Below are 26062 nucleotides of genomic sequence, written 5' to 3'. Positions count from 1 at the left end.
CGTAAAAGTCACGTAGTGTACCTCCTTAAAAATGAGCTGTGCTGTAGCACTACTCGTCAGGAAAAAAGTGGAACTTATTAAGGTGTTCACCTCCAATTTACCGTTAACCAAAGTATTTTTTTTTTTCCCCAGATTGACGCCTGATTGCGGCATTCGGATCTGGACCTGCAATATCGTTTGGTATGTGGACAACTCATTTCATTGAGGCCATGGGCCTTGGCCTGGTCGGTTCTTCTAAATTGGCGACTCCCGGGAAAAGTACCGTCATTTCCCGCCAGTTTTCAGTCTCTTCTATATATTGAAGTCTGTTTCAGCTTTAGTTCGCTACCACACGGCCTCACTCTTCTTCCTTAGCAATGTCTTCGTCACGTCGTCAGAGTAATGGCCGATCGCCCCTCGTCAATCCTCAGCGTCAAATTACATCCTTCTTTTCTAAAACCACTTCTTCTCCTTCCTCTCCTGCCCAGCGAAAAGCTAACCCTAACCCTTCACCTCCATCCATTGTCTCCAAGCAGAAATTAAGCCCTACTCCAATCCCAGACCGAAAACCCAGTTCGAGCCCCAGCCCTACTACACCGTCCCCTTCCAATCCTAAATGCAACAAACCGCTTCTTCTCATTGGCACTTCATCACCCCTCTCCCCATCTTGTCCCACCCCCTCATCTTTGCCGTCACTGGATAGCCTGTCGTACGGCGAAGAGGTTGTCGGAAGAAGGATCAAGGTTTACTGGCCTCTGGATAAAACCTGGTACGAAGGCCGGGTCAGCTCATTTGATAAGCAAACTGGTATGCATGTAGTTCTGTACGATGATGATGAAGAGGAGTCATTGGAACTTGCAAAGGAGAAGATTGAGTGGGTGCAAGAGACTGTGAAGAAGTTCAAACGGCTGCGTCGTGGCTTATATGCTTCGAAGCAAACGGTTATTGAGGATGAGGGAGCAGGGAACGGGGATATCGGGGCAGAAGAAGGTGGTGATGAGGACAGTCACGATGATGATTCCAGCGACGATGACTGGGGGAAGAATGAGACTGCGGCTGACGCTGAGGACGTTGATGAAGACATGGAGCTAGAAGACGAGGAGGATGAAGCCGAGAGGCCTAAAGGTAAAAGAGGTAAAAGGTTAGAATCCACAAAGCGGAAACCAAGTGTGGGAGAGAAACCTGGACCTGCAAAAAAGAGCAAGATCGCAGTAGAATTTGGGAAGGGAAGCTTCAAGGTCTCAACGCCGGAGCTTAAAAGTAATCCGGACAGTAAGTGGCCAAGTGTGTTTTCAATTTTTCTGTCGGGGGACGTGTCCGAGGACAGGGTTTACATGTTTTCTTTCTCATTTTCTTTGTTTCATTGCTTAATTATTTCTTTTTTGGGGGGGGGGGGTTTAAAGGATCTCTATCTTTTGAAACACGTTATCTCACGTTGAGGGGAATATCAATTAATAGTTGTCTATCTGTATTGTTTTTCGCTTAATAATGGGAATTTCAGACTTATGAGTGAACTGCATTTACCGTTTGTCGAATAATATTGTAATCATTGAGCAAAAGCACCGCTTAGCGGGTAGCGCGATGCATCTCAAACGGAGACCAATAGATGTCGGGAATGTATAACGGTTAAATTTCTTTCGTCTCTTTGCAGGTAAAAAGACACTTAATGAAATTGATCGTGTTGCCACTGGTGATGCCGCTGACAGATTTGCTGCACGTGAAGCCGATAAACTGCCTTTCCTTGGAGTGTAAGTGCTGGGAAGAATTAGATTGTGCTTTCCCTTAAACTTTTTCCATCCCCAGAGTTAGGTGTTTCTGATGGCTGGCCGCTTTAGTGGTATTGCCATGGGTTTTGTTAAGCAAAACTTATGCTTGGTTTTTGTTAAGTAATACTCGTGCTTGAGCAGCAGGACAAAGGTTGGCTATCATGATATGGTTTGCAGCCTGCTTTATCTCTACAACTACTAAGAATAAAATGAAAAGACTATGCATTTATAAGCAACTATTGCTGCTGCTCTTTTGCCCTTTCATTTGAAGGCTTTTATTATAATATTTCTATGGTACTTTTTATATAATGCTGGAACAGAGAGCGAAAAGATGCCAAACGAAGACGTCCAGGAGATAAAAATTATGATCCAAAGACTCTATATCTGCCTCCTGATTTCTTAAAGAGATTGTCTGATGGGCAGGTAATTGCTTCTAAAATAATATAGTAAGACACTGAAATGCTTCTTGTGGAATGCTATTAACAAGGTTGCCTGATGGATATAGAAACAATGGTGGGAGTTCAAGTCGAAGCATATGGACAAAGTTCTGTTTTTTAAGGTATCTAGTTTAGTATGGCTTAGTTTTTTTGGTGCCATGTGTGGCCCAAAAGAAAAAGTTTTCTCAGTGCCATCACTTTGCAGTCTGATAAAACTTCTTCTTGGTTGGAGCAGATGGGTAAATTTTATGAGCTTTTTGAAATGGATGCGCATGTGGGAGTGAAAGAGCTTGACTTGCAGTATATGAAGGTCAGTATGAGTACTATAGAGTTCTAGACATTCTTCAGGACCTAAAGGTGCTCCATTTCGTTCTTTCTTTCTTTGTTATCGCTCATTTTAATTTTGGCGTCTCACCTTTGGTCACTAACGTCATTAAAATTGTGCAAAGAAAATCATGAGTTTGTGTAAATTATGTCTAAGCCCTGTGTAGTGCTTGAATCTATTATCTTATTTGTTGCATATGTTTTCATTTTTAGGGGGAACAACCTCATTGTGGATTTCCAGAGAAGAATTTCTCAATGAACGTGGAGAAACTGGCTCGGAAGGTTTGCCTTTTTTGTACCTCTGTTTCTTATTTTCTTTCTTTCACTGGACCTGAGCATATTAGGGAGCCTACTTGTAATTTGCGGAAAAAACTTACTAGAACTGCTCTGGCAGAGCAGGGTTATCGAGTTCTTGTTGTAGAGCAGACTGAAACACCTGAACAATTGGAGATTCGTCGCAAGAAGGGTTCTAAAGATAAGGTCCTATTTCTTCTTACAGCAGCCTCAAAAGTGAAAAGTCATTGTTTCTGTTTCTCAATGTCTTTTTTTTTTTTTTTTTGAGTTCAAGTTGTAAAGAAGTGATTTCCATGTTTGTACCTTGTATTCCTTCTCTGCGTCCTGTTTGTATATGTAGTCTTTTGATGAACCTGGCTAGAAATTATTCTTGGTGATATCTTAGGGTTGGTAAAGGAATACTGTTATAATCTTGACGTAATTCTCTTTTTAGGTTGTGAAACGGGAAATATGTGCGGTGGTTACAAAAGGCACATTAACTGATGGGGAGTTGTTGTCAGCAAACCCTGAAGCTTCTTATCTAATGGCCCTAACTGAGTGCTGCCAAAACAAGGAAAGCGAAAGTTTGGGGCGTATTTATGGTGTTTGTGCGGTTGACGTTGCTACAAGCAGAGTCATTCTTGGCCAGGTTTGTCTCTTTCTAGTCTTAGTCAATGGCATGATTGATTTGTAATATGAATGTGTTTCTTGGATGGGTTCATGAGACACCATGAAGGGTAAAGTATCTAATCCTTTAGACATGCATATATTCTATTAATTGCTAATTCTACATCTATTTAAATTAGGGTTTACTTTTGTTTGACAGTTTGAGGATGATTCAGAATGCAGTGCCTTGTGCTGCATTTTGTCTGAACTTCGGCCAGTGGAAATTGTAAAACCTGCCAAAATGCTTAGTGCTGAAACAGAGAGGGTACTGCAGAATCATACAAGAAATCCGCTAGTCAATGAATTAGTTCCTGATGTGGAATTCTGGGATGCTGAGAAAGCTGTTAATGAATTGGAGAGATTTTATGGGCATTCTAGTCTTTCTAGTGTCGAAGTTGATGGGAAAGGATCCATGTCAGATGTTTTGCTGGAGTTGGTGAGAGCAGGTGATGAAAGTAGAAGTGCACTTTCTGCATTGGGTGGTGCTCTCTATTATCTTAAACAGGCTTTCCTTGATGACTCGTTGCTTAGATTTGCACAATTTGAGATGCTTCCATGTTCCAATTTCAATGGTCTTGCTTCAAAGCCATACATGGTTCTTGATGCAGCAGCCCTGGAGAATCTTGAGATTTTTGAGAATAGCAGGAATGGTGATTCTTCGGGGTATTGTCATCTGATGATGAGCATTCTGTACATTTCTTATTTAAAAATGATAAATACTTCCTGTTTATCTTTTACTGAAGTGATGCATCTCCTGCAGCACACTTTATGCACAATTGAACCAATGTGTTACTGCATTCGGAAAGAGACTGCTGAAAACATGGATAGCAAGACCACTATATCATCTAGAGAAAATCAAGGAGCGCCAAGAAGCTGTGGCTGGTTTAAGGGTAGGTTTTGTAATTATGTAGTCCACTTCTGATTTTAAAATATAATCAAGCTATGAGATCATCTGCCATGACTAGGTAAATCAAACAGGATTTTGCAACTATCAGATTTTCTGTTTCGGTGTTAACAACACTTATTTTCTGCTCTATTGATTTTTTGCATAGTATGTGTTCGTACAATCTTTTTGGATTAATTTTTGGTTTCTATTTGTGGCCTCTTGTGTTTAGCGTCTCGACAGGAGTTCTACTTATTTGATATAACTGCAGTACTTCATTTCATTGACACATGGTTGCGTGTGTAAACTTGTATGTTTGGTTAAATGAATTACTCTTGTCCTTCAATGTGATTGTCAACAGCCTGCCTGGATACTGGATGTATATCCTAGAGTCAACAGTTCATTTGGCTTTTACCAGTTAGTTGGTGTAAATTTTAGCAACTGACTTGATAAGTTTAATCTTTTCTGTATATTTAGTCCTCTCCATCCCTGATTTGAGTTAGAAAAGTGTCCCGTTGTCTTATAGTTATAAATAATGAAATCTAATGGCTGATGTATTGACTATAGATTTGTGGGGACAAAATTGATCGAGGTTACTGATTGTTTCAATGTGTGATTTGCTGGTTAGAGAGTTAATCTACCTTCCTCACTAGAATTCCGGAGGTCATTATCAAAGCTACCTGATATGGAACGGTTGCTAGCACGCATTTTCGCTAGTAGGTAAAAGCAGCATTTACAAAAAAATTATGCATCAGTGACATGTAAGTTAATGCATAGAAACTGATCTCTTGATTATTTCTCTCCTCTACTTCCATGAATGCAGTGAAGCCAGTGGTAGGAATGCTAATAAAGTGATTCTGTACGAGGATGCTGGAAAGAAACAACTACGAGACTTTGTTGCAGCATTGCGTGGATGTGAACTGATGGCACAAGCATGCTCATCACTATGTGTCATTTTGAAGAATAATGAATCCAGACGACTTCATCATCTGTTAACACCTGGTATGATAAACCTCAGTGAGCATATTTTTCCAACTACTGTGGGGTGACTATTCGATTTATTTATTGTTGTCGTGTGCAGGAGAAGGCCTTCCTGATGTTCATTTGCTTTTAGATCACTTCAAGGATGCCTTTGATTGGGATGAAGCCAATAACTCTGGACGTATAATACCTCATGAGGGAACTGATTCTGAGTATGATTCAGCCTGTAAAACGGTTGATGAGATTGAATCCAGTTTATCGCAGCATCTTAAGGAGCAAAGGAAATTATTTCGAGACAATTCAGTAAGATCTCTAAGGACATCATTGGTATTTAATCATTTCACGGTGTATTTGATCAATGTCTGAATGCTGTCATTTGGCTGTTTCAGATTACTTATGTATCTGTTGGAAAGGACGCATACCTGTTAGAAGTGCCCGAAAGTTTATGTAAAAACATTCCACAAAATTATGAGATGAGGTCATCCAGAAAGGTAATAAACCAAACTTTTGACAGTGGAGTAGTTGAATGCAAGCTGTGTAGTCTGATTTCTATGATTGGGTCTACGGTGATGTTATATTGTCTGGTCTTTCTTGCATGGGTGCCTCCTAATTCTTGAGCATTTGCATAACTTTGCTAATGAATTAAAGTCTGCATAAATTGCTTTTTCAAATGAAGTAATTGGTCTTTCATTCTTCCATCTCGTACGTGCAGGGCTTCTTCAGGTACTGGAATCCAGATATCAAAAGGTTGATGGGAGAACTTTCCCAGGCAGAACAGGAAAAGGAGTCCTCGTTGAAAAGTATTTTGCAGAGATTAGTTTGTCGTTTTTGTGAGCATCATACAAAGTGGAGACAGTTATTGTCTGCTACTGCTGGTACATAGTTCTACCTAGCTGCCTACGTTCTCAATGACAGTGCAATAAAACACTAGGTGCCTTGGATTCTTAGTGAGCATATTGTACTGCGATCAGAATTATAAATTAGAACATAGTAACATCAAGCAATCAAATCAGTGACTTCCCAGCTTCCCTGGGAGGAGATCCAGTAGAGATGTTAGCATCTTTGGCCCACTTATAAGGTGACAATGAGATTAACCAATGAGAAAAGAAGTTATATTTGGGTGAGTTGCATCTAGAACACATGATCCCTTATCAGTCCTCGTATAATGAATGCATTTACCTGATTTGATGCATGTCATTGTGTTTTTCCCGATTGATGTCCAAAAGCTTTTACATGGCTTAAAATTGATGTCACTTGTTGCAGAGCTGGATGTTTTGATCAGCTTAGCTATTGCCCGTGAGTACTATGAAGGACCAACTTGCCAACCAAGATTCCTAGGCTTGCTATGCACAAAAGAAACTCCATGCCTCTCTGCTAAAAGTTTAGGACATCCAGTCCTTCAGAGTGATTACTTGGGCAAGGGCACCTTTGTACCAAATGACATAACAATTGGTGGTCCACAACAGGCAAGCTTTATACTTCTAACTGGCCCTAACATGGGTGGGAAGTCGACACTTCTTCGCCAAGTTTGCTTGGCAGTGATTTTGGCCCAGGTTAAGTGTTCATCCATGTTGCTTCATTTTGTTTTTCTTAGTCTTATCAGGGGAGATTCCTTTATATATGGTTGGTTTGTTCGCTAGCCCAGAGCGACAGAATTCTTTTATTAAAAAGGAGTCACAGAATTAGAAAATCATATTTGAAAACTACTCCACACGGGATCCTTAATCTAATGCACCAAAGCAATCAAGCATTTTTCCATTGAGCCCCTGTACAATCTAGATTATACATGATGGTGGCCCAATAATTTTCTTTGGAGTGGGAGAGTAGGCCAGCCGACTCCATGTAGTAAAAGAAGACTTCTTGTTATTGTAGTGGGAGAGTAGGCCTTATTGGATTTTCTTAAATAGGCTTCTCTTTTAACTGTGAAGTTACTCATTTAGTTCCTTTTGCAGGTAGGAGCTGATGTCCCAGCCAAAAGTTTTGATTTGTCACCCGTAGACCGAATCTTTGTTCGAATGGGTGCTAAGGATAATATCATGGCTGGCCAAAGTACATTCTTAACTGAGCTTTCAGAAACTGCAACCGTGCTGGTGAGATACCCTTTCATTAGCAATGCTATTGGATCTAATCAGGATTCAATTGGTTTATTGAAAATAATGACATAGGATATTCCTACTATTATTTTGAAATTTGTTTTTTATGATGCTCAATAAGTTACTTGATGGCTCTGAACAGCCCTAGAAACTAGACAATTATATTTTGAAGGCTGTTTTCTTCTTTAGGACATGAATGGATTGAGTGGATAGTAGCAGAAATATCTCCAAAACATAAAAATCAACGAGCCAATGTCATTAACATTTACCAAGAATATATTTCCGTTGTCTTTTTTAATCAGTGTATCCAAAATGTTCCCTGTCTGTCTGCCCTGTCTGTCTGAAAGCTTTTGAAACCTTGTTTTGAATGCTCATTGTGCATGATATATCAACTATTAAGCACTTTTTTTTTCTTCCGCATATCTAATTGGTGAATGCAGTCATCAGCCACTCGCAATTCATTGGTGGCTTTGGATGAGCTTGGACGTGGGACCTCAACTTCCGATGGACAGGCCATTGCGTAAGTGTCTACAATAGGATTAGGTGCACATATGTCTCCAGTGGTTTCTGTGTCTGCAAATGTTATTCTACTTCCTGATTTCCGTCTTAGTTTGTGATTTATGGTTCTCAATACTTGTCAGAGAATCGGTACTTGAATATCTTGTGCAAGAGGTGCAGTGTCGTGGAATGTTTTCTACTCATTATCACCTATTAGCTGTTGATTATGACAAGGACCCCAAGGTATGCCCAGGTTTCATCCTAAAGAGTTAATTAAAAGTCATATTCTATAGCGAGTTAATGTATTTGAATGCTCAAATATGGCCGTCTAACTTGTATTTTTCTAATAAAGTTTCTGTTTAGTGAGATGATGTAAATAAACAGCCTCACTTTCTTTTTTTGGCTACCATTGCTACCTTTCTGGTATTTCAGCTAATTTTCAGTCATGCTTTTCGTGCATTTGTTGTAAAGGTTTCTCTCTGCCATATGGCATGTCAAGTTGGTGATGGAGTTGGAGGTGTGGATGAAGTCACATTTCTTTACAGGTTGACGCCTGGTGCATGCCCCAAGAGCTATGGTGTTAATGTTGCTCGGTTAGCTGGTATAGCCATATTTCTTCTTCTGATTCACTGTTGGCGGATTTGAGATTGCTAGTTACTTAGCATGTGTCGGTGTAACGCCCATGTATATGAGACTGGTTAGCGTGAGGTGATGTGGCACCCGTATTTATTTATGGGGATTTTGCTTTGGTATCTATCCATTTAGCATAGAACAGATGGACCTTAGTATTTACGTCATTCTTCACTCAGAAATGGAGCCTAAACTTGAGGTTGACGTTCTAGTGGTGATAATGTCTGTCACATCTGGAAACTCTCGGGTCTTTGAGAACAGTATTAGAAGTGAAACCAACTGAAGAGAAAATATTCATCATTAGTTAATTGTTAATGAGGTGGCACTGTTAGGTAGAAAGTTATGCGATTTAGATTTTAGAATGTTATGACTGTTTTAGCCATTCAATTTGAGAATAATTTAGATGACATATTCTCGTTTCAGCTCATTCTTTTTCTGTTCCTTGATAAGTAAATTTTTACGTCATTTTGTTCTTTCCAAAATTACTCCCTTTGCTTTCATCCCGTCATCAATTATTTCTTATTCTGAAAAAAAGCAATCTACTTTATTTCAGGACTTCCAACTTCTGTTCTTCAAAAGGCTGCTGCTAAGTCTAGAGAATTCGAGGCTGCTTATGGTAACCGCAGAGAGGTGTCTCCAAAAAACAACGCATCTAATCAAAGCTGGGCTGATGAGATGGCAGTCATTCAAAAATTGATCAGTGCCACTACAAATTTGAGTTTCCAGGAAAACTTTTTGGATAATTCCCTCATTGAACTTCATAATAAAGCAAGAGCACTACTGCAATGTTAAACCATTCCAAGACATTTGTTGGTTTTATCATCAAAGTTGTTCATTCTTCGATAGCCAACCATTGTTTATAGCCATGATTATGTTTATATCAATCGTAATATCATGGTCGAGTCATGCTTGCTCTATCTTCAGTTGTCTGACATCTCTGCTTTATTCGAAATAGTTTGGTTCCCTGTGAATAATTGTAGTCAGTGAATTGATCCAAGCTCAACTGATGCTACTGTGGTGCTTTTTTATACGCGTTTGGCTGGCTATCTTTTTGACTGGTGCCAGAAGTGAACATTGTTGGTGAATTCGGTTGTTGATTGTACTGGCCATTATCTGTAAAGATTCAGTTCTTGGTGGGTGGGTGGCAGTGGAGACAATGAAAATATCTCGAATTTAACTTATGAATTGCATTACTTTTTGCCATAAAATTAATGTACCATAGGTGTTGGAACTCATCATCAAGAGCATCAGCGTGATGCTGTGAAACAAGTGAAAGCAAAGTCGGCTGCCTCTATGTGTGTCTAAAAATCACATCACGCAGTGGCCCGTTTTCGTTGTCGTACCCATCAGATATTGCTGCTCCGTCTTCAGAATCCTGAATGTGTACAATAACCATCGCGCTATCAGCTGAGATTTCATGTCAATCAGACAATCTAACAGTAACTGTGATAACAACGTAACATCTAATGAACCTGATAGTGGCGCTGAATTATGTTTTGGATCGCTCCAATCATTCTAATAATTATGAACATGGGCAGTACAATTCCGCCAGCCCTCAGCATTAAAACCTGCAAAAATAATGACCACCACAGAACTCCATTATTCGAAGAGCTTATTCTTCCATAATAACCGCTGCCATTTTGGAAGTGAAATGCTTACGGTCAGCAGTGTAAATGGGTAATCTTCTGTTCCACTCGTAAGCACAGCGAGAAGATGTCTCACGAGCATAAAAAGTGTAAACTGCCAACAAGAGAAAAAGAGACGTAAATTTTAGTCGGGTCCTCGGGTAATGTGCATTCATACCGGAAGAGCTATTACACAGTCGCAAAACTGAGCTACCCTGTCGACTCGATTTATAATGCTTGACTCACGAAGTATGGGGAAAATATTCTCCCGATTCAACAAATCCTTTGTACATAGCTGTTGGAGCCATCTGATTCTTTCATTTCGCAACCCAAGAGTACAATAATAATGACAACGTAACTGGATGAATGTGATTAATTAAGAATAAAAGATGCCTACCGCCAAGGCCAGGAATCGACAGTAAGATGCACTTCGATCTGCGGCAGACGTGCATTCGGAGTACTCACTTTCTATTGCCACTCTTTCAACTATTGCCTCTAGTCTTGCATTTAGCGCTTCTTCTTCCATTCTTGAAATTTGCAGGCTTTCTCTGTAATAATGCAGTCACTAGTCAAGGGTTCACACTTCGCATTATAATGCTGTCAACTTTTCTCAAAATTATTAATTAATTATCAAATAAATAACAGTGGAACGGGTCCACATTCAAGGACGGTTGAAATGATTGCATTGAATTATTAGTTGTAAGGCACATTTGTTCAATTTTGAGCGAACTGTACACGGAAATTGGGAGGAGCTGTAATAAAGCAAATGAAAAGCATTAGCAAAATTAGACATATCAGGAAGAAACGTACCGAATGGTCATTGCTTCATCATTTATCCGCAATTTCTTGGGAGGAGCCGTGTAACCAGGTTCGTATTGCTGCCAGTAAAGAGCCAAACAGATATAAGTCAGGTGTAGCAGAAGCCTTCTAGAAAGAACAGTGTCTCAAGCTGTTGGAAGAGCATTCTGCTCATTCAATGATTGTGTACCATTACAATCACATTTCTCGACAAATATTCATGATGACAAAACATTAATTCAGCATAGGGTGAGATAGACTTCAATATTAAGCAAAGAAAGCAAAAGGCCAAGAAAAAAGGAAAAAGGGAAGGAGAAAAAAGAGCCGAGGAAGAGGAAGAAAGGAAATTATCAGTGTTCCTAAAAGTCACTATCAGAATGGACAGCCAACCCAAATTTGTATAACGACACCAAAATTAATTGATTCACACAACCAACTTCTTTTCCCTTTCCTCGACAAGAAGATAATTCATTAATTTGTTTAGTAAGAAATTTATCAAATTACCATTCGAATTTATTGAATCAAGAGAAGAGAAAAGAACTGCAGATTACAAACTAAAGTAATGATCAACATTCATACCTGGAGACATATTTCACAGATTGTATTCCCTTTCTCATTGCACCATCTCTGTATGCAATCTCTGTGAGCAAACTGACCAAGGAAACAGAGTTATTAATTTTCAGAAAACAAGAGAGAGAAAGAGACCAAGAAAAGAGGGCTAGAGTTATCTCTGAGGTCACCTTGACGGTCCCAGAACAAGCACAGGGAGCTTCAAAGCTTTTTGAGCTCTCAAATTCTTCTTCGTGACATATTCTGCATCGAGAAATCCCAGAAATTGATTTCAAATCGTCAATAAACATAACAACCTCTCCCATGATTCGCAATCCCACTGCACTCGCTCCCTCTGTTTCTCTTCTTCCTCGGTTTATGTCACTGTGTTTGTCTCTGACCCCGTGGTGTGGAGGATGGACTCTATATATAGAAGTAATACATAGACTTCCAAAACCACCCCTCCTTTCTTTTTCAAATGTACTATAAAGGATGTCTTGGTTTTTTATTTTAAAATATTTTCCATCGTCGCAGTACATCCTTAATTTTACCTTTTTTTCCCGTTCTAATCATAAATCATGGAATTGCTTGTCGTATTAAGAATATTTACTTTTTTAATTAACCTCAATACACTAGTAATGCGTTTTGCTCACTAAAATATTTTATTTACTATTATCTAGGCAGAAGTAGGAACCAATTCGCGTAGAAACTTGAAAACTCACGGCCCTACTCTTACTCTCTTACTAAACAAAATCCCCTTTTTTTCCCCATAAACATAGACGTATATTCCTTTTAATCTTGGATGAAAGTTGATTATTTTTGAATTTTTTTTTTAAAAAAATGTGTGTCGATTTGGTTTTAAAAAATTTATATTAAAAACTACCATATTTAGAATAAGAGGATGTATTTTATACACACACAGGAGAGTTCAATATAGTTGGGAAAAAAGGAGGAGCAGGTCTGTGTAATTTCTCAAACAACATTTAAGCGCAACGGGAAATAAGTAATTTGGTTATTATTTGGCTGAGAATTCTTTTCCCTTTATTTTTGGCCGATACTTGACTTGGCTGGGAAATGAAATTAAAATTTGAAGAGCTGCCCCTTTTTCAATCGGACAGAGCGGAAATCAAATCAAATGAGTTCTGTGGGATGTGTCCGAGCGTGCCGTCCAGTTTCAAATTGTGCATCCAGATTCAAATGTGGGACCCTCGGCTACTCGCCAACGGTAATAAGCGTTCAAACAAACGTCTATCTGAAATCATGGCCCCCAATAAAATCACCTGCCACGCGGATTCGCTGGGCCCTCATAGACCCTACGTTATCCAATCGTCTATTGTAGTCTATAACACCGAGGTAATATCACGTCCATCCACTGAATTTTTGCACTTTGAATGTACGAGACTCTGATGTGTTTTCTGACGCAGAAAATTTAGTGTGCAATCTATGGACCGACCGCTTCTTCAGCTAAGAAATTCATGTGCTGTGAGAAGTGATTTGAGAATGAATTATCTTTCGGTATAATATTTCACAGTTGCGCATGATATTATCTGTTTATTTTATAGTACTCATTCACTATCCTTAATATAAGATCCATTTAACTAATTTGATTAGATTAAAAAAGTTAGGTAAGTTAGTTAATTATAAGAAATGTGACACGTTTTTCCTAAAACACCATAATCATCTTTCTTAATACCTCTTCTCTCTCTTCTACTTGATTATGGTTGAGAGAGTACCCATAGGGGTAATTAAGAAAAAACTGATAAATATGAGAAATGGGTTTTATATTTAGGATCAAAACCAACTCAATAATTAGGTCCTATATTAAGATCGGAGGAGTATCATTTTTTAAAAAAACACATAATGAATGTGAAATTCATATGACGACGATGAACTTAAATTTCGCGGCAAAAAAAAGAAGAAAAACTACATAGTCAAACAACATTTCGTTTGGCATCTTCTAAAATACCACTTTTATTTGGATAAATTACTCTCTCTCTCTCTCTCTCTCTCTCTCTCTCTGTGTGTGTAAAACATTATCAAATTTAAAGTATTAACCTTTTTTTTAATGTATTGTCTATTTATTGTCTCAATGCATGTGTAAATAATTGTGGAGAACAATTTGAGCATGTAGTTGTGGACAACGCTTGCAGCCTACGCCAATCCTACTGCTGTCCACGTCTGCCCCCACAAAATAGTAGTATCAGATATTAATATTTGTATGTTTTAAATATTTGCGTAAAATAATAATACTTCAAAAAAATGAAATACTATCTCGACGTTTAATGTAAAAATTGGTTTGATATTCAATTTGATCTTAAATATAAGACTCCAATTCATTTTACCTTTATATGTATTCATTTTTTTTCAGAATAGTTCTTATAGTAGTTGTGCATGTTAAAATTTTTATTAAATGATAATTTTAATTAATACATATGATTAGCATGGGTATTTTAGGAAAGACAATACCTATTTATCACAAATAATTTTTTTTAGTCAACTTTTTATTAGAAATCAATAATTTAGTTAATTTTTTGAACTTGCTCAAATTAGCTAACTAGTTCTTATATTAAAAATTATAGTTAGTATAAGAGTAGAACCAGGACTGGAATCCATAAAATATTGCTTTCTGTTGTTTTGATTCTTTAAAGTTTTGCGTTCTTTAAACTGGTGATTTAAAGTAGCTAGAACCACAAATTATTCATGCGGGGATCAAGACTTTAATCGAGAAAAGTATTTAGAGGAATTAATTGAAAAAAAAACTCTTTATAGAAGATTAAATTAAAAATAAAACAGTGTTTTACGGTTTAATTTGGGAGAACCTCTGTCAATTATTAGTTTACTCTGATCGATATGAATGCAGGTAAAAAAAAAAAAAAAACGAGAACTTTTTCAATATCCCATTATCATTGCCCTTGTTAATACTAGTATAATGCTGGCCAAAAAGAATGCTGGTATAAAAATATATAGCGTCTTATTATATATTCTAAATACAAACTATTTCAAATAATTAATAAATATTTACATAAAATTTAATTAGTACTTGACAAACAACTGAATGTATGACAAAGGGTCTGTGGATATTTATCTAAAGCATATAAATACAAAAAAGAAAAAAACGCACACAAATTCAAATGAATGGGAAGTTATTAATGATGGGAAATGATTAGTACACAATAATAATGGAGAGTGATAGAATGGGGGGAATTAGGCGTGTGGTCGATATTGGATAGGGAAGTTGTTCCGTTAGAAGAAGGGCAATGGCGTCGCTGTTGAGTTTGGTGTAAGCTATGAATTAGGTTGAAGAATATCATGCAGCTCTCTGATAATGAGGAACGAGGGAGGCCACATCATCCATCCATTATCCAATAATCTCAGCATAAAATTTCCACTTTGATCGATACATTAGCCGAACTCCTACTATGTTTGTTGTTGATGTCTTAGCTTCCAAGTTCACGTCTGCTTCTGGCATCAGTCATTCACATGGTGGCCCATGAAATCTCCACCATCATTATATTACTCTCTTCCCCTAAAACTCTCACATTTCAAACTGTTCTTCATATTGATCACTATCTTGATGACACTTCACTTTCACACCTGCAGGAATATAATCTGGCTTGTTTAAAAGCCTGTCTCTCTCTTTTAGCATCCATCTCGGTGGAATTTTTTTGTCACGTTCAATATTGAAAGGTAGCATGTTCTATGTTTAGGTGTCCTCTCTTGTATTATTACCAGTGGCGATGCAATTATCAACTCCGATTTCACGTACGCCATTACCGTCTCGTATCTTTTATTTCTCTCTTTGTTCGATGAACTGGAGCTGTTTGGTGTTACTGGCCAGTAATTGTATTGCTTTCTGATATATACACACGAGATTTGTGAAAATGTTTGCTCAATAGACATCCATTAACCCTGAAAAGAAGTTTATTCTACCTATCACTTTATTAATGCTTTTCTCTTACTTTTGTTTAATTAAATATATGAAGGATATACATAGCAGAGTAGCTAGTTTTGGGCAGACGCTCAAGTGGATGGGTTAAATCGCAAAACAGGGTACCTGCCGAAAATTGCAACAGACGGCGCCAGATGTCATACATAATCTTTCCACTCTATACAATAAATTAATGGCTAAAATTTCCAGAGCTTCTAGCAAAATTACAAGGGCGGGTTTTGAATAATATTATTGCCTCGTCTTCACTTAACGATCCGATACAAAGGAGGGCCTTCTTTTGTCTGCTTACCTGGGCCTCGACCGTGACACCAGTGTTGAATCTTATCCTCATGTCATTAAATATTAGGCTCCTCATGTCAAGACCAAGTCCTCTCAAATGCGTCATGCTTATCAAATTGAGTCGAAGAACCCGGGGCCTAAAAACCAGAGGCGACTAAACCCAGAAACAGCAGCAGTAGTGTGAACTATTTATACGTATAACACATGCAAGTCTGAGCATCGAAGTCAAAAACAGCAGGTTATGGAAATGAACAAGGAGCGAAAGATTGTGGTGGCGGTCGATGAGAGCGAGGAGAGCATGTATGCACTCAAATGGTGCATCGCCAATCTCATGTCCCATGAAGAAAACTACAAGCTTGTGCTTCACTACGTCAAGCCACCTCTTCCTGCTCTGTACTCTTACTTCGACGCCGCAGGTTCTACTTCTATAATTTACTGCCACTGTTGTTATTATTGTCAAGGCTACACCTTTACCTTGTCTTTGACTAATTTTTGGTGTTAATGATGATGGTGGTTTGATGTATGTCTAAAGGGCTTATATTTGCCGGTGATTTTGTCCTGGCTATGGAAAAGTACGGCAGGGAATCGGCTAACTCAGTAATGGAAAGAGCTGAAGCTGTTTGTAGGACATCGAACACCACCAATAACGTAATCACATGCGTGCGTCTCGTTCAATGTCCTCCTTCTTAAGTGAAGCGTGTCACTGACCAAGTGTTCATACAGATAAATATGGAGCGAGCAGTAGGGACTGGAGACGCAAAGGATGTGATATGCAGTACAGTGCAGAAAGTGAAGGCTGACATTTTGGTCATGGGAAGCCATGGTTATGGATTCTTAAAGCGGTACCCCTGATTAATTTAATCATGCCTCATTTTTCGTTATTAAATGAAGCATGTACATAATTGCAGAAACTTTATTATTTGCCTATTTGCAGGGCACTCCTAGGAAGCGTCAGCGATCACTGTGCCAAGCACGCCAAGTGTCCTGTTGTGATTGTAAAGCACCCGTGAGGCAAATCTCTTCGTTTGTGGCCCTTCTTTCTCTGCGTACGTTGCTTCTCCGGAAGCAGATTTGTGCGATCACCTTCGGCTTGTTTGGCTTACTTGTCCTGTCCTTATGTATTATAGAGGTCACTTGAATGTAACAGAAAATATGGAGTAAGCAGATAGATTAGAGATCAGTTGAGTGCACAGTGATAATAATGAAATAGCCAGCCCGCGTTTCCTTTAATTTCCTACGGGGTCATAAAAATAAATATTTCATGATAATACATAAGAATTTTTCAAAAACAATCAGATGGTGAAAAAGTCCTAGTGTCTGGCTGGATGGTCAATGTTGTGAAGGCCGGATCAATAGGACCTCAAACGGGTGAGCCGAAAATGCCCAAAATAAGATCCCATACTGGGGCATGAAGGTTTGGTACATCTGTCCTCTGCCCAAAATTATTGCAAAAGGGTCGAGACCGGGTCTTATAGAAATTGGGCTTTCGTGGTCTTACACGGTCTAGCTATACCAGCGCATAATCTAATTCCCCCCCCCCCCAAAAAAAAAAAGAGTTTGCGAACCGACTGACGTAAAAGAATTCCTTTACATGCACTCTTCTTTCTTGGTCAATTCCTGTTTACAACCTTCGATCGGCTTTGCCGTGAAAGGATGTTTGACGCATCAGACAACTTTTAATCAGTTATTATTTCTTCACGACCTAAGTCGCGGAGAGAATATATATATATATATATATATGTATATATCAACGTACAATAGTATTATGTGACGTAACTAGTATAATTAAAGTACATATATAAAATAAGTTGGATCGCTGTTACGTAATGTAACTAGGATTTATCAGGGAAGCAGCAGATCAGAAACATAGTAACTAGAGAGAAAAGAACTATAGATAAATGAATTGGAAGGGCCGCTTCAACGGCATCCATAATAATCTAATCCAATTAGGAGATGTAGTTGTGGTTGAACGGTTCCTCAGAGACATATTCACTTCGCAATTAGGTGAATAATGGACTCATTTAGAACAATGATCTATATTCCCTTCAATAGATCAATTCCAAAAACACACAAATTATATACGTACAGAGGGGACCGGCGGAGGACAGGATCGATACGCCGAAGTCAAAGCATGAAGTAGGGTGAAAGTGAAAACTCAGAGATGAAAACAAAGAATGAAAGGAGGAAGGGCAACGACCGGGCCAAATCAAAGGTTAAAAATTGTACCAAGTCCACCATAATATCCGTCACATGATGGAGCGGTTTAACAAACATCTATTCCTATTAGGCACATTTACCCTCATCCCAACCCCACCTGCTTCTTTGTTATATATACAACCGCCTTGCCTCTCTCCGCTCCCCAGTCGTACCCCATATACAACAAGAAGCCTCGCATAAGAATAAGAATATAATGGGAAACTACATGTCTTCTGGTCGAAATGGCAGGGGCAAAATTGTTCACTGGGATGGATCGGTTCAAGAATTTGATAAACCCGTGACGGTGGCTGAGCTCATGCTGGAGCATCCTCAACAGCGGGTGGTGGAGTTCCATTCTGCTGTCAACCAGAGAAGGCCAAATCCGTTACCCGCCGATCAAAATCTTCAAACCGACAACATTTATCTGATGCTTCCCATGAAGCGAGGCAAGCCCCTCGGGTTAAACGCTCAGGATGCTCGTCGTTTTCTTCTGATTCTCAACTCCGCTGGTCTGCGTTCCAAGTCCCTCCTTCCCTCTTCTTCCGGCAGATTTCTTCCTTGGCTTGGTCGCATGTGCCACCATCCCAATGCAGTAGCAGCAGGTCATCCCACACAAAAAAAGCCACAGATATCGGAAGAGGAGCAGACGGAAGAGGTGTGCAGGGACGTGTTCCCTGAGATTCTTCAGCCTGAAAGACCTGAATATTTGAGTCGTGAGCTTTCCGGGAAAGGGTGGAAGCCCAGCTTGGAGCCGATCACAGAGAAGAAAATCGAAACAAAAATCTCTCACTGGTTGTTCTTCAAGGCTTTCTAGTGTTTTCACTCTATGCGGAGCATCCTGGGCATTATTTATGCATGTAACTATGTACCAGAGTTAGAGATACCTGAGACCTGCCTTAATTTAATTATATGTACGTATCTGATCATGATATCTTAGACCTAGGTTAATGTGGTTCCTCTTGAACTTCGTTTAACGAGGTGAACATGCTAATTCCAAATATTGTAATTTGTGATGAGGAAGCCGTTTGTTCTATTGTGATTTAGTCGTCTAAATCAGAGGGTTGAGTAGCTTTTAAGAAATCCAAGTTTTCAAGTGATGTGCCGGTATGTGTTAAGAAGATGCGTGACTTTATTATTAATTGGTATTTTTATATCGTTAGAGTTTTGGGGTACAGTAGTAATTCAATTGTATTGTTTTATAATACAAGCTAGCCAGCGCTACTCCTTTTTATTTTTTTGCCCCAAGTGACACATAAGTAGTTGACTTTTAATAATGGTGATGATAATGTCAACCCTGTCTTACAGGCTGATATGCGCGTAACAACAAACCAATTTTCGTTGACTCGGCTTGTGTTGGATTTCCGTGGCTCTTCCTTGGTCAAACTTCTAGATGCCACACCCCGCACACTTCAATCGTAGCAAACTATGCAATTCTGTTTCCACATATCAGGTCAAAACCACAAGAGAACATGCTGGGAGCACGATCACTTATATATCAGCTATGCCTATGTGTTTGGGATCAAATTAATTAATTAGTCAACTCACGGTGAGTCTGCAATCATCACTAGCTCCTTTACTTTCACGTAACAATTAACGCGTTAATTAATAAGCAGTTTTCTGCTTCATAACGTGATAGTCGGGTTTAAGCGTTGGAGGGGAGCTACTGAGCTGGGCTTGAGGGCCCATTTCAATGGACCGACTCACAGGTACTGCGACCTACTGCCCAATGCTTTTGGACTTTCAAGGAGAGGTTGAGACGCGTTCAATGAGTGAGCCCAATGGGCCGTTAGATTAAAATTTCGGATTCAATGCGAATTAGAGGAATGTATGGACGGGGGGTTATTTTCCATACCGAATACCAGGAATAGCCTTCGCTGCTTTATTTGATCCCGAACACGGATGGGCACGGCTGACCAAATGAAATCACTTGTTGGAAGATAAAGTTCCCATCATTCACATCACATCAGTGGTGATGCCCGTTGAGATTTATAATCTGGATGGTTTATTAAAGGGTTTAGAAGCCAAAATAAAAATAAATTATGGACTAAAAAACTTTAAATATCAACCGTTCATAGCAGATTTCGACGGTGCAGAACGATGGTCACCGAAACCAGATTAGGCACCAACTGCGATCGCCATATAATTGGGCGTTAGCCTCTTTATTTTGCCTCTCCACCCCTCTCTCACAGCAAATGTTTTGTACTACTACTTCCGATTCTTAATATAAGATCTTATTTGACTTTTATTTTAATCATAAATATAAGACTCTAATTTACTTTGTTTTTTTATATTTATGCATTTTTTTTCTAAAATAGTCTTTCTAGTAATGATAATTATAACCAATACACTTGATTAGTAAGGATGTTTTAGGAAAGACAATACCTATTCATTACAAATAACTAACTTAACTTTTTTTCTTAATCTTTTCAAATTAGTCAACTAACTTTTATAATTAAAACCAGTGGTATTACAATAACAAACCTAATCAGCAAGTTTCACGAGAACAAAGTATTATGATAAACAAAGAGCAGTGAAAAAAGAAAACTCAGTTGCCGAATTGTATGAAGATCGTTCGGCATCTATTGCTATAGGAAGAAAAGCAGTGTCATTTTCTTTGAAAACGGAAAAAGAAGAAGAAGCTGTATTAGGACGAGAGAGTAGTTAAATGGGAAATAAGATGGCATAGTAAAGAAAATATATTAAAATAAGATGAGTTGTGGAGGTGAAGAAAAGCGAGGGAGGTGGGAGGAGAAGGATAGCTTGCGAAGGGAGCGTTGTTTGGAAAGGTGGTTGAAGGTGGGGAATAGCAGGAGGCTTACAGCTTCGAAGAAGACCCTCGTTGATGAGATCGCAGGTGGTCCCCACGCAAAGACTCCATACGTGCCCCCCACCCCCCGGGCGGGGTGTCATCTGTCGTGTACACAAACACGTACAAGTAAAGCTCTTCTTGGAATGCCGCACTTCCATATATTGCGTGCAGCTCCTCTATTCCTCCATACGTACATATACATTCAAACGTATATCTTAAGTACTCTCTAAGTCACTCCCCATTATATCACGTACCCACACAAATGGTGCCTAAACTTGTATCACACGCCTATCTCTTTTTCTTTGGTTTCCTCATGCTTCTCTGCTGTGGCTCAACACCAACCCCCCACACAAGCGTATAGTGCAACCCTGTTTTCACTCCCCTCACACTGCCTGCTCCCACTATACTAACGGGGCTTTGGTCCAAATATGTACACAGGACTCAATACTCTTAAATAGGTCGCAAGTTCAAGCGTGGTGCATGGCCGTGTGTTTGAAATGGGTTTGGGAGGCAAAATGCTCTGTTTTTGACCTTATCTTGTAAGGAAAGCTACTCTCGACCCACAAGTGCCTCCCAGATGCATCCGACTCCACTTGTTTTCTCGTGTCTCCCCAGTTTTTAAATTTTAAGTCCTCCTCCGTTATGTGTTTTACACTCAACCTCCCACCTCACTCCCACACTGTTTCAGTTTTCGTCCATTTTACAGAACTTCCCTCCGCGAAATGAACAGCTTAACCGAAAATTAGTTACAACCTACGTTGCATATGAACCCTCCTGTTAATAACCTCGTCTCCCGATCCCTCCTTTCTTTTATATGTTGTTGTTCTTCAAATCATCATTGTCAATTTATAACCACCACTCACGAGGTTAGTTATGGCCCTCCGTCTAATGTTACGAAGCACATCAATTATTTATTTCCCACCATGTATAGCTCAGTATTAATTAACAGAGCAAAATAATTATTCTCTCACACTAATTGAAATAACCAGCATTAACTAAGCGATCAACAAACATTTTCACTGCTCTACAAAACAAGGATGTGGCGTTTAAACTAAATTACATATCTGTGCCAAGCCTTATCACTATCTTTGCTCTCAAGACAGTTTAAAGGGGGGAAAAAGGATAGCTTATATATGAACTATGAAAGGAATGCAGCTGAAAATTTCGAACACAGACCAAATAAAGGTGGACCAATAATAATATGCCTTGGACAACGTATATCCCGCCACTGACCAAATAATCTGTCATATTTGTATAACTGCAGGTCCTCATAAATTAAAGGGAAATCACACGGGACTTATCCATCTTCATTCTACCAACTTTATTCAAACTTCACCAGCCAATTAAGTTGTCTCATCACTACTTAAACCGCCAAAGAAAGGAAAGCGCAATCATGAAAGGAGTTCCACCATTACATCGAAGTACAGTGATGTCACCCACACATGACATATGTGTATATATAGCTGCCTCTCATCAGCAGAGTCATTCACCAATTTCTCAAGGCATTTCCAAATCCCACAATGGCTTCCTTCTCATGCATCCTTTGTATCAGTTTGATGCTTCTGGCTGTTGTGGGCGGAGAAGGACGTGATCCATTTGCATGTGACCCGAAAGTCGCTAACACGAGCACGCTGCCGTTTTGCCGAACATCGCTGTCCACGGCAGAGAGAGTGAAGGATCTGATCGGAAGACTGACGCTGGCAGAGAAAGTAAGGCTGCTGGTGAACAATGCGGCGGGGGTTCCACGGCTCGGGATTAAAGGGTACGAGTGGTGGTCCGAAGCACTCCATGGCGTGTCCAATGTGGGTCCCGGCACCAAGTTTGTGGGGCCATTCCCTGCGGCCACCAGCTTCCCTCAGGTCATCACCACCGCTTCCTCTTTCAATGCATCCTTGTGGGAGGCTATCGGACAGGTAAATTTTTGTGAAAATGTTCACTTTGTCTATGTCTTTAACTGGTAATGTGAAGGGGTAAGTTAAGAAGTGGGATGAAGCAGGTGGTGTCGGACGAAGCAAGAGCAATGTATAACGGAGGAACGGCAGGGTTGACGTACTGGAGCCCAAACGTGAACATATTAAGGGACCCCAGGTGGGGACGTGGACAGGAAACTCCCGGTGAAGACCCCGTCGTAGCCGGTAGATATGCGGCCCATTACGTGAGGGGGTTACAGGGAACGGATGCCAACCGGTTGAAGGTTGCCGCTTGTTGCAAGCATTTTACTGCTTATGATCTTGATAATTGGAATGGCATGGATCGCTTCCACTTTAATGCTCTGGTACTGCCTCGCCCCCCATTCTTGTTAATTATGTTCATCAACCAACGCATTCGACATATATAGTCACATATTAGCTTTACTATTTTGGCGCGAGGACAGGTTAGCAAACAGGACGTAGAGGATACGTTCGATGTACCATTCAGGATGTGTGTGAAGGAAGGGAATGTGGCGAGTGTGATGTGTTCGTACAATCAGGTGAATGGTAAACCCACGTGTGCTGACCCCAATCTGCTGAAGCGAACAGTTCGTGGGCAGTGGCATCTCAATGGCTACATCGTCTCCGACTGTGACTCCGTCGGCGTCTTCTTCTCCAACCAACATTATACTTCAACCCCCGAGGAGGCCGCCGCCGATTCCATCAAAGCAGGTTTGGATTTGGACTGCGGCCCTTTCCTTGCACAGCACACTCAGGACGCCGTCAACAAGGGCTTACTCACCGAAGCCGATGTCAACGGTGCCCTCGTAAATACCCTAACGGTCCAAATGAGACTGGGCATGTTCGACGGAGAACCATCGGCTCAGCCATACGGTCACTTGGGTCCAAAAGATGTGTGCAGCCCTGCGCACCAGGATCTTGCCCGCCAAGCTGCCACCCAAGGAATCGTGCTCCTTAAGAACGATGGTCCTACTTTGCCCCTCTCTCCACGTCGTCACCGCACCGTGGCTATCATTGGTCCCAATTCTAACGTCACCGTCACCATGATCGGTAACTATGCAGGTAATACTAAGGTTTTCTTCCGCCCTGACGAGCCCAGGCAATAACGATTAATTATCGAAGTTCTTATGCATTTTTTCCCTCTGCTATATTAGGTATTGCTTGCGGATATACCAGTCCGTTGCAAGGAATTGGGAAATATGCGACTACTATTCACCAGCTAGGTTGTGTGAATGTGGCTTGCACTGACGACAAACAATTTGGAGGGGCTTTAGACGCGGCCCGTCGAGCCGACGCAACTGTTCTGGTGATGGGCTTAGATCAGTCCATTGAGGCTGAAACCGTTGACAGGACCGGCTTGCTTCTGCCTGGCCATCAGCAAGACCTCGTATCAAAGGTGGCGGCAGCCTCTAAGGGGCCAACTATTTTGGTCTTAATGTCCGGCGGTCCTGTTGATGTCACTTTCGCCAAGAACGACCCACGTGTTGCTGCCATCTTGTGGGCTGGCTATCCAGGCCAAGCCGGTGGCGCCGCCATTGCCGATATCTTGTTTGGAACTGCAAACCCAGGTTTGTCTCTTTCCCTACATATCCTTTCCTAAACTCGCCCATGCATTAAAGCTAAAGCTAAACTTGCTCTGCTTCGGCACCATCTCTACAAGGTGGCAAGCTGCCAATGACATGGTATCCACAAGATTACCTCACCAACTTACCGATGACAAATATGGCAATGAGAGCAAGCCGGTCCAGAGGCTATCCAGGAAGAACTTACAGATTTTACAAAGGGCCGGTTGTATACCCGTTTGGTTACGGATTAAGCTACACCCAATTTGTTCACTCATTGGCTAGTGCGCCGAAGGTGGTCTCGGTTCCGGTGGATGGGCACCGTCGTGGGAATAACACCAACTTTTCTGACAAGGCAATTAGAGTGACACATGCAAGATGCGGGAAGCTGTCCGTCAGCCTTCACGTGGATGTTAAGAATGTCGGGTCCACGGACGGCACGCATACGTTGTTAGTGTTCTCGGCACCACCTGCGGGCGGACAATGGGCACCGCACAAGCAACTGGTGGCCTTCGAGAAAGTCCACGTTCCTGCCAAAACTCAGCAACGAGTGAGACTCAATATTCATGTGTGCAAATTGCTCAGTGTAGTGGACAGTTCTGGTATTAGGCGAATTCCCATGGGTGATCATAGTCTTCACATTGGTGATGTCAAGCACTCCATGTCGCTTCGAGCACAAACACTTGGGATCATCAAGACATGATTTCTCAGGGCAATCTCATTCTGCATGCTTCTGATGATGAGCAATATATAATCTACGGTCTACAGATCAACATTTGAAGGTTCAACTGTCACCTACAACTCTCACAAGGACTTGGCAACCAGTGAATCTTCCATTCTTCGATCCAAGTTAATTAAACACAAAAACATAGGATTGATTGTAATCTTAGGCGAGAGCTTGAGAAAACGAACCGATCTAATTCGGTGTTTCTTTGTTTAGAATAATACTTCTGCGTTTGTTTTATCGATGCGGCCTTGAGCATTTTTCCAATGAATTAATATGATTGGAATCCAGCCGTGATCTTTTTCTTAAGATTGGTGATATGAATAGGGTTCTACCTTCATGACCATGAGTGTCACCCAAATTGTTTGTTTTTGCTTTTTAAGTTGATAAACCTGCGTCTGCTGGTCGCTGGAAGTGCGGTTCTCTATACATGCTTGGTACATGTTAGTACTTCGTTACGTTGCTACTTCAATTGGCGGGGAAAAGGAAACACGATGAGCTATGTCATTTTTCTTACCCGTAAATCTTTTTCTTTTTGGCAAACGAAATACAAGATCTTTAAAAGCAAAGAATTTAGATAATATATACATTTGCAAAAAGAATCAGATAGTACGTATACTGAATCGATCGAGCAAATTGATTGCGAAACTCAGAGGACGGAAACGCAAACTGACTAATGGCAGTACCTTGTGGGAGAAAGTCAACAGAGAGAAGTCTTCTATTTTCTTCTCTAGGAAATAGGAATGTGCCTGCTGCTGCCGCCTTGAATGCAAGAATTATCATGTTCTCTGGGGTAAGATCAACATGCCAAAAGCCTATGGTGGATTGGGCTTCAAACGCCCAACCTCAATAAACAGGGCTTTTGGAGCCTAGAAGCTCGCGTGGAGCCGCAAGCAACTAATGAACAACAAACAACTACATGATCTTTCTTGGTACAAAAATAATTCGAGTAAGGGTCGAAATAGAAACTGAAAACAGAACCTATGCTGGATAGGATAACAGGCTGACTTTTTTTCAATATAATGTTAAGCCAACCTTTTTTTCTTGACAGATTCATATGATTTTTAAGATTGTGGTGCACGTTTCGAGAATTTTATTATTATTGTTATT

General features: G+C 40.3%; 5 protein-coding genes across 5 annotated transcripts; 4 read left to right on the top strand and 1 right to left on the bottom strand.

Annotated features, from left to right (window-relative positions):
* The first annotated feature begins 321 nt into the window (after window positions 1–321).
* Window positions 322–9322, top strand: LOC114752687 (DNA mismatch repair protein MSH6). The gene is made up of 21 exons (XM_028941426.1): window positions 322–1251; window positions 1631–1727; window positions 2066–2168; window positions 2251–2304; window positions 2418–2492; window positions 2720–2788; window positions 2906–2986; window positions 3234–3428; window positions 3606–4108; window positions 4206–4335; window positions 4957–5048; window positions 5152–5330; window positions 5410–5612; window positions 5699–5800; window positions 6022–6184; window positions 6573–6862; window positions 7262–7399; window positions 7843–7922; window positions 8044–8143; window positions 8372–8501; window positions 9084–9322. The coding sequence occupies exons 1-21, from the start codon at window positions 357–359 to the stop codon at window positions 9320–9322; spliced, it is 3918 nt and encodes a 1305-aa protein (XP_028797259.1). The 5' UTR covers window positions 322–356.
* A 449-nt stretch (window positions 9323–9771) lies between these two features.
* Window positions 9772–11895, bottom strand: LOC114752694 (E3 ubiquitin-protein ligase MARCH7-like). The gene is made up of 7 exons (XM_028941430.1): window positions 11694–11895; window positions 11533–11604; window positions 10966–11033; window positions 10553–10703; window positions 10190–10270; window positions 10003–10098; window positions 9772–9905 (listed from the first exon to the last, which is right to left on the bottom strand). Exons 1-7 carry the CDS (start codon window positions 11826–11828, stop codon window positions 9822–9824), a joined length of 687 nt encoding a protein of 228 aa, XP_028797263.1. The 5' UTR covers window positions 11829–11895; the 3' UTR covers window positions 9772–9821.
* Window positions 11896–15952: 4057 nt separating this feature from the next.
* On the top strand, window positions 15953–16993 carry LOC114752685 (universal stress protein A-like protein). The gene is made up of 4 exons (XM_028941424.1): window positions 15953–16146; window positions 16263–16378; window positions 16454–16572; window positions 16665–16993. Exons 1-4 carry the CDS (start codon window positions 15972–15974, stop codon window positions 16738–16740), a joined length of 486 nt encoding a protein of 161 aa, XP_028797257.1. The 5' UTR covers window positions 15953–15971; the 3' UTR covers window positions 16741–16993.
* A 1147-nt stretch (window positions 16994–18140) lies between these two features.
* On the top strand, window positions 18141–18740 carry LOC114752693 (uncharacterized). Its single transcript, XM_028941429.1, has one exon. The coding sequence runs from the start codon at window positions 18141–18143 to the stop codon at window positions 18738–18740; it is 600 nt and encodes a 199-aa protein (XP_028797262.1).
* Window positions 18741–22226: 3486 nt separating this feature from the next.
* LOC114752686 (probable beta-D-xylosidase 2) lies at window positions 22227–25313 on the top strand. The gene is made up of 5 exons (XM_028941425.1): window positions 22227–22648; window positions 22732–23010; window positions 23110–23728; window positions 23821–24234; window positions 24327–25313. The coding sequence occupies exons 1-5, from the start codon at window positions 22256–22258 to the stop codon at window positions 24929–24931; spliced, it is 2310 nt and encodes a 769-aa protein (XP_028797258.1). The 5' UTR covers window positions 22227–22255; the 3' UTR covers window positions 24932–25313.
* Window positions 25314–26062: the final 749 nt, after the last annotated feature.

The sequence above is a fragment of the Neltuma alba genome, unplaced genomic scaffold (assembly GCF_004799145.2).
Source record: "Neltuma alba isolate B1F8T4 unplaced genomic scaffold, ASM479914v2 tig00007497_pilon, whole genome shotgun sequence".
Lineage (NCBI taxonomy): Eukaryota > Viridiplantae > Streptophyta > Magnoliopsida > Fabales > Fabaceae > Neltuma > Neltuma alba.
The sequence above is the reverse complement of the archived record's forward strand: the minus strand, read 5'-3'. Positions and strand labels throughout refer to the sequence as shown.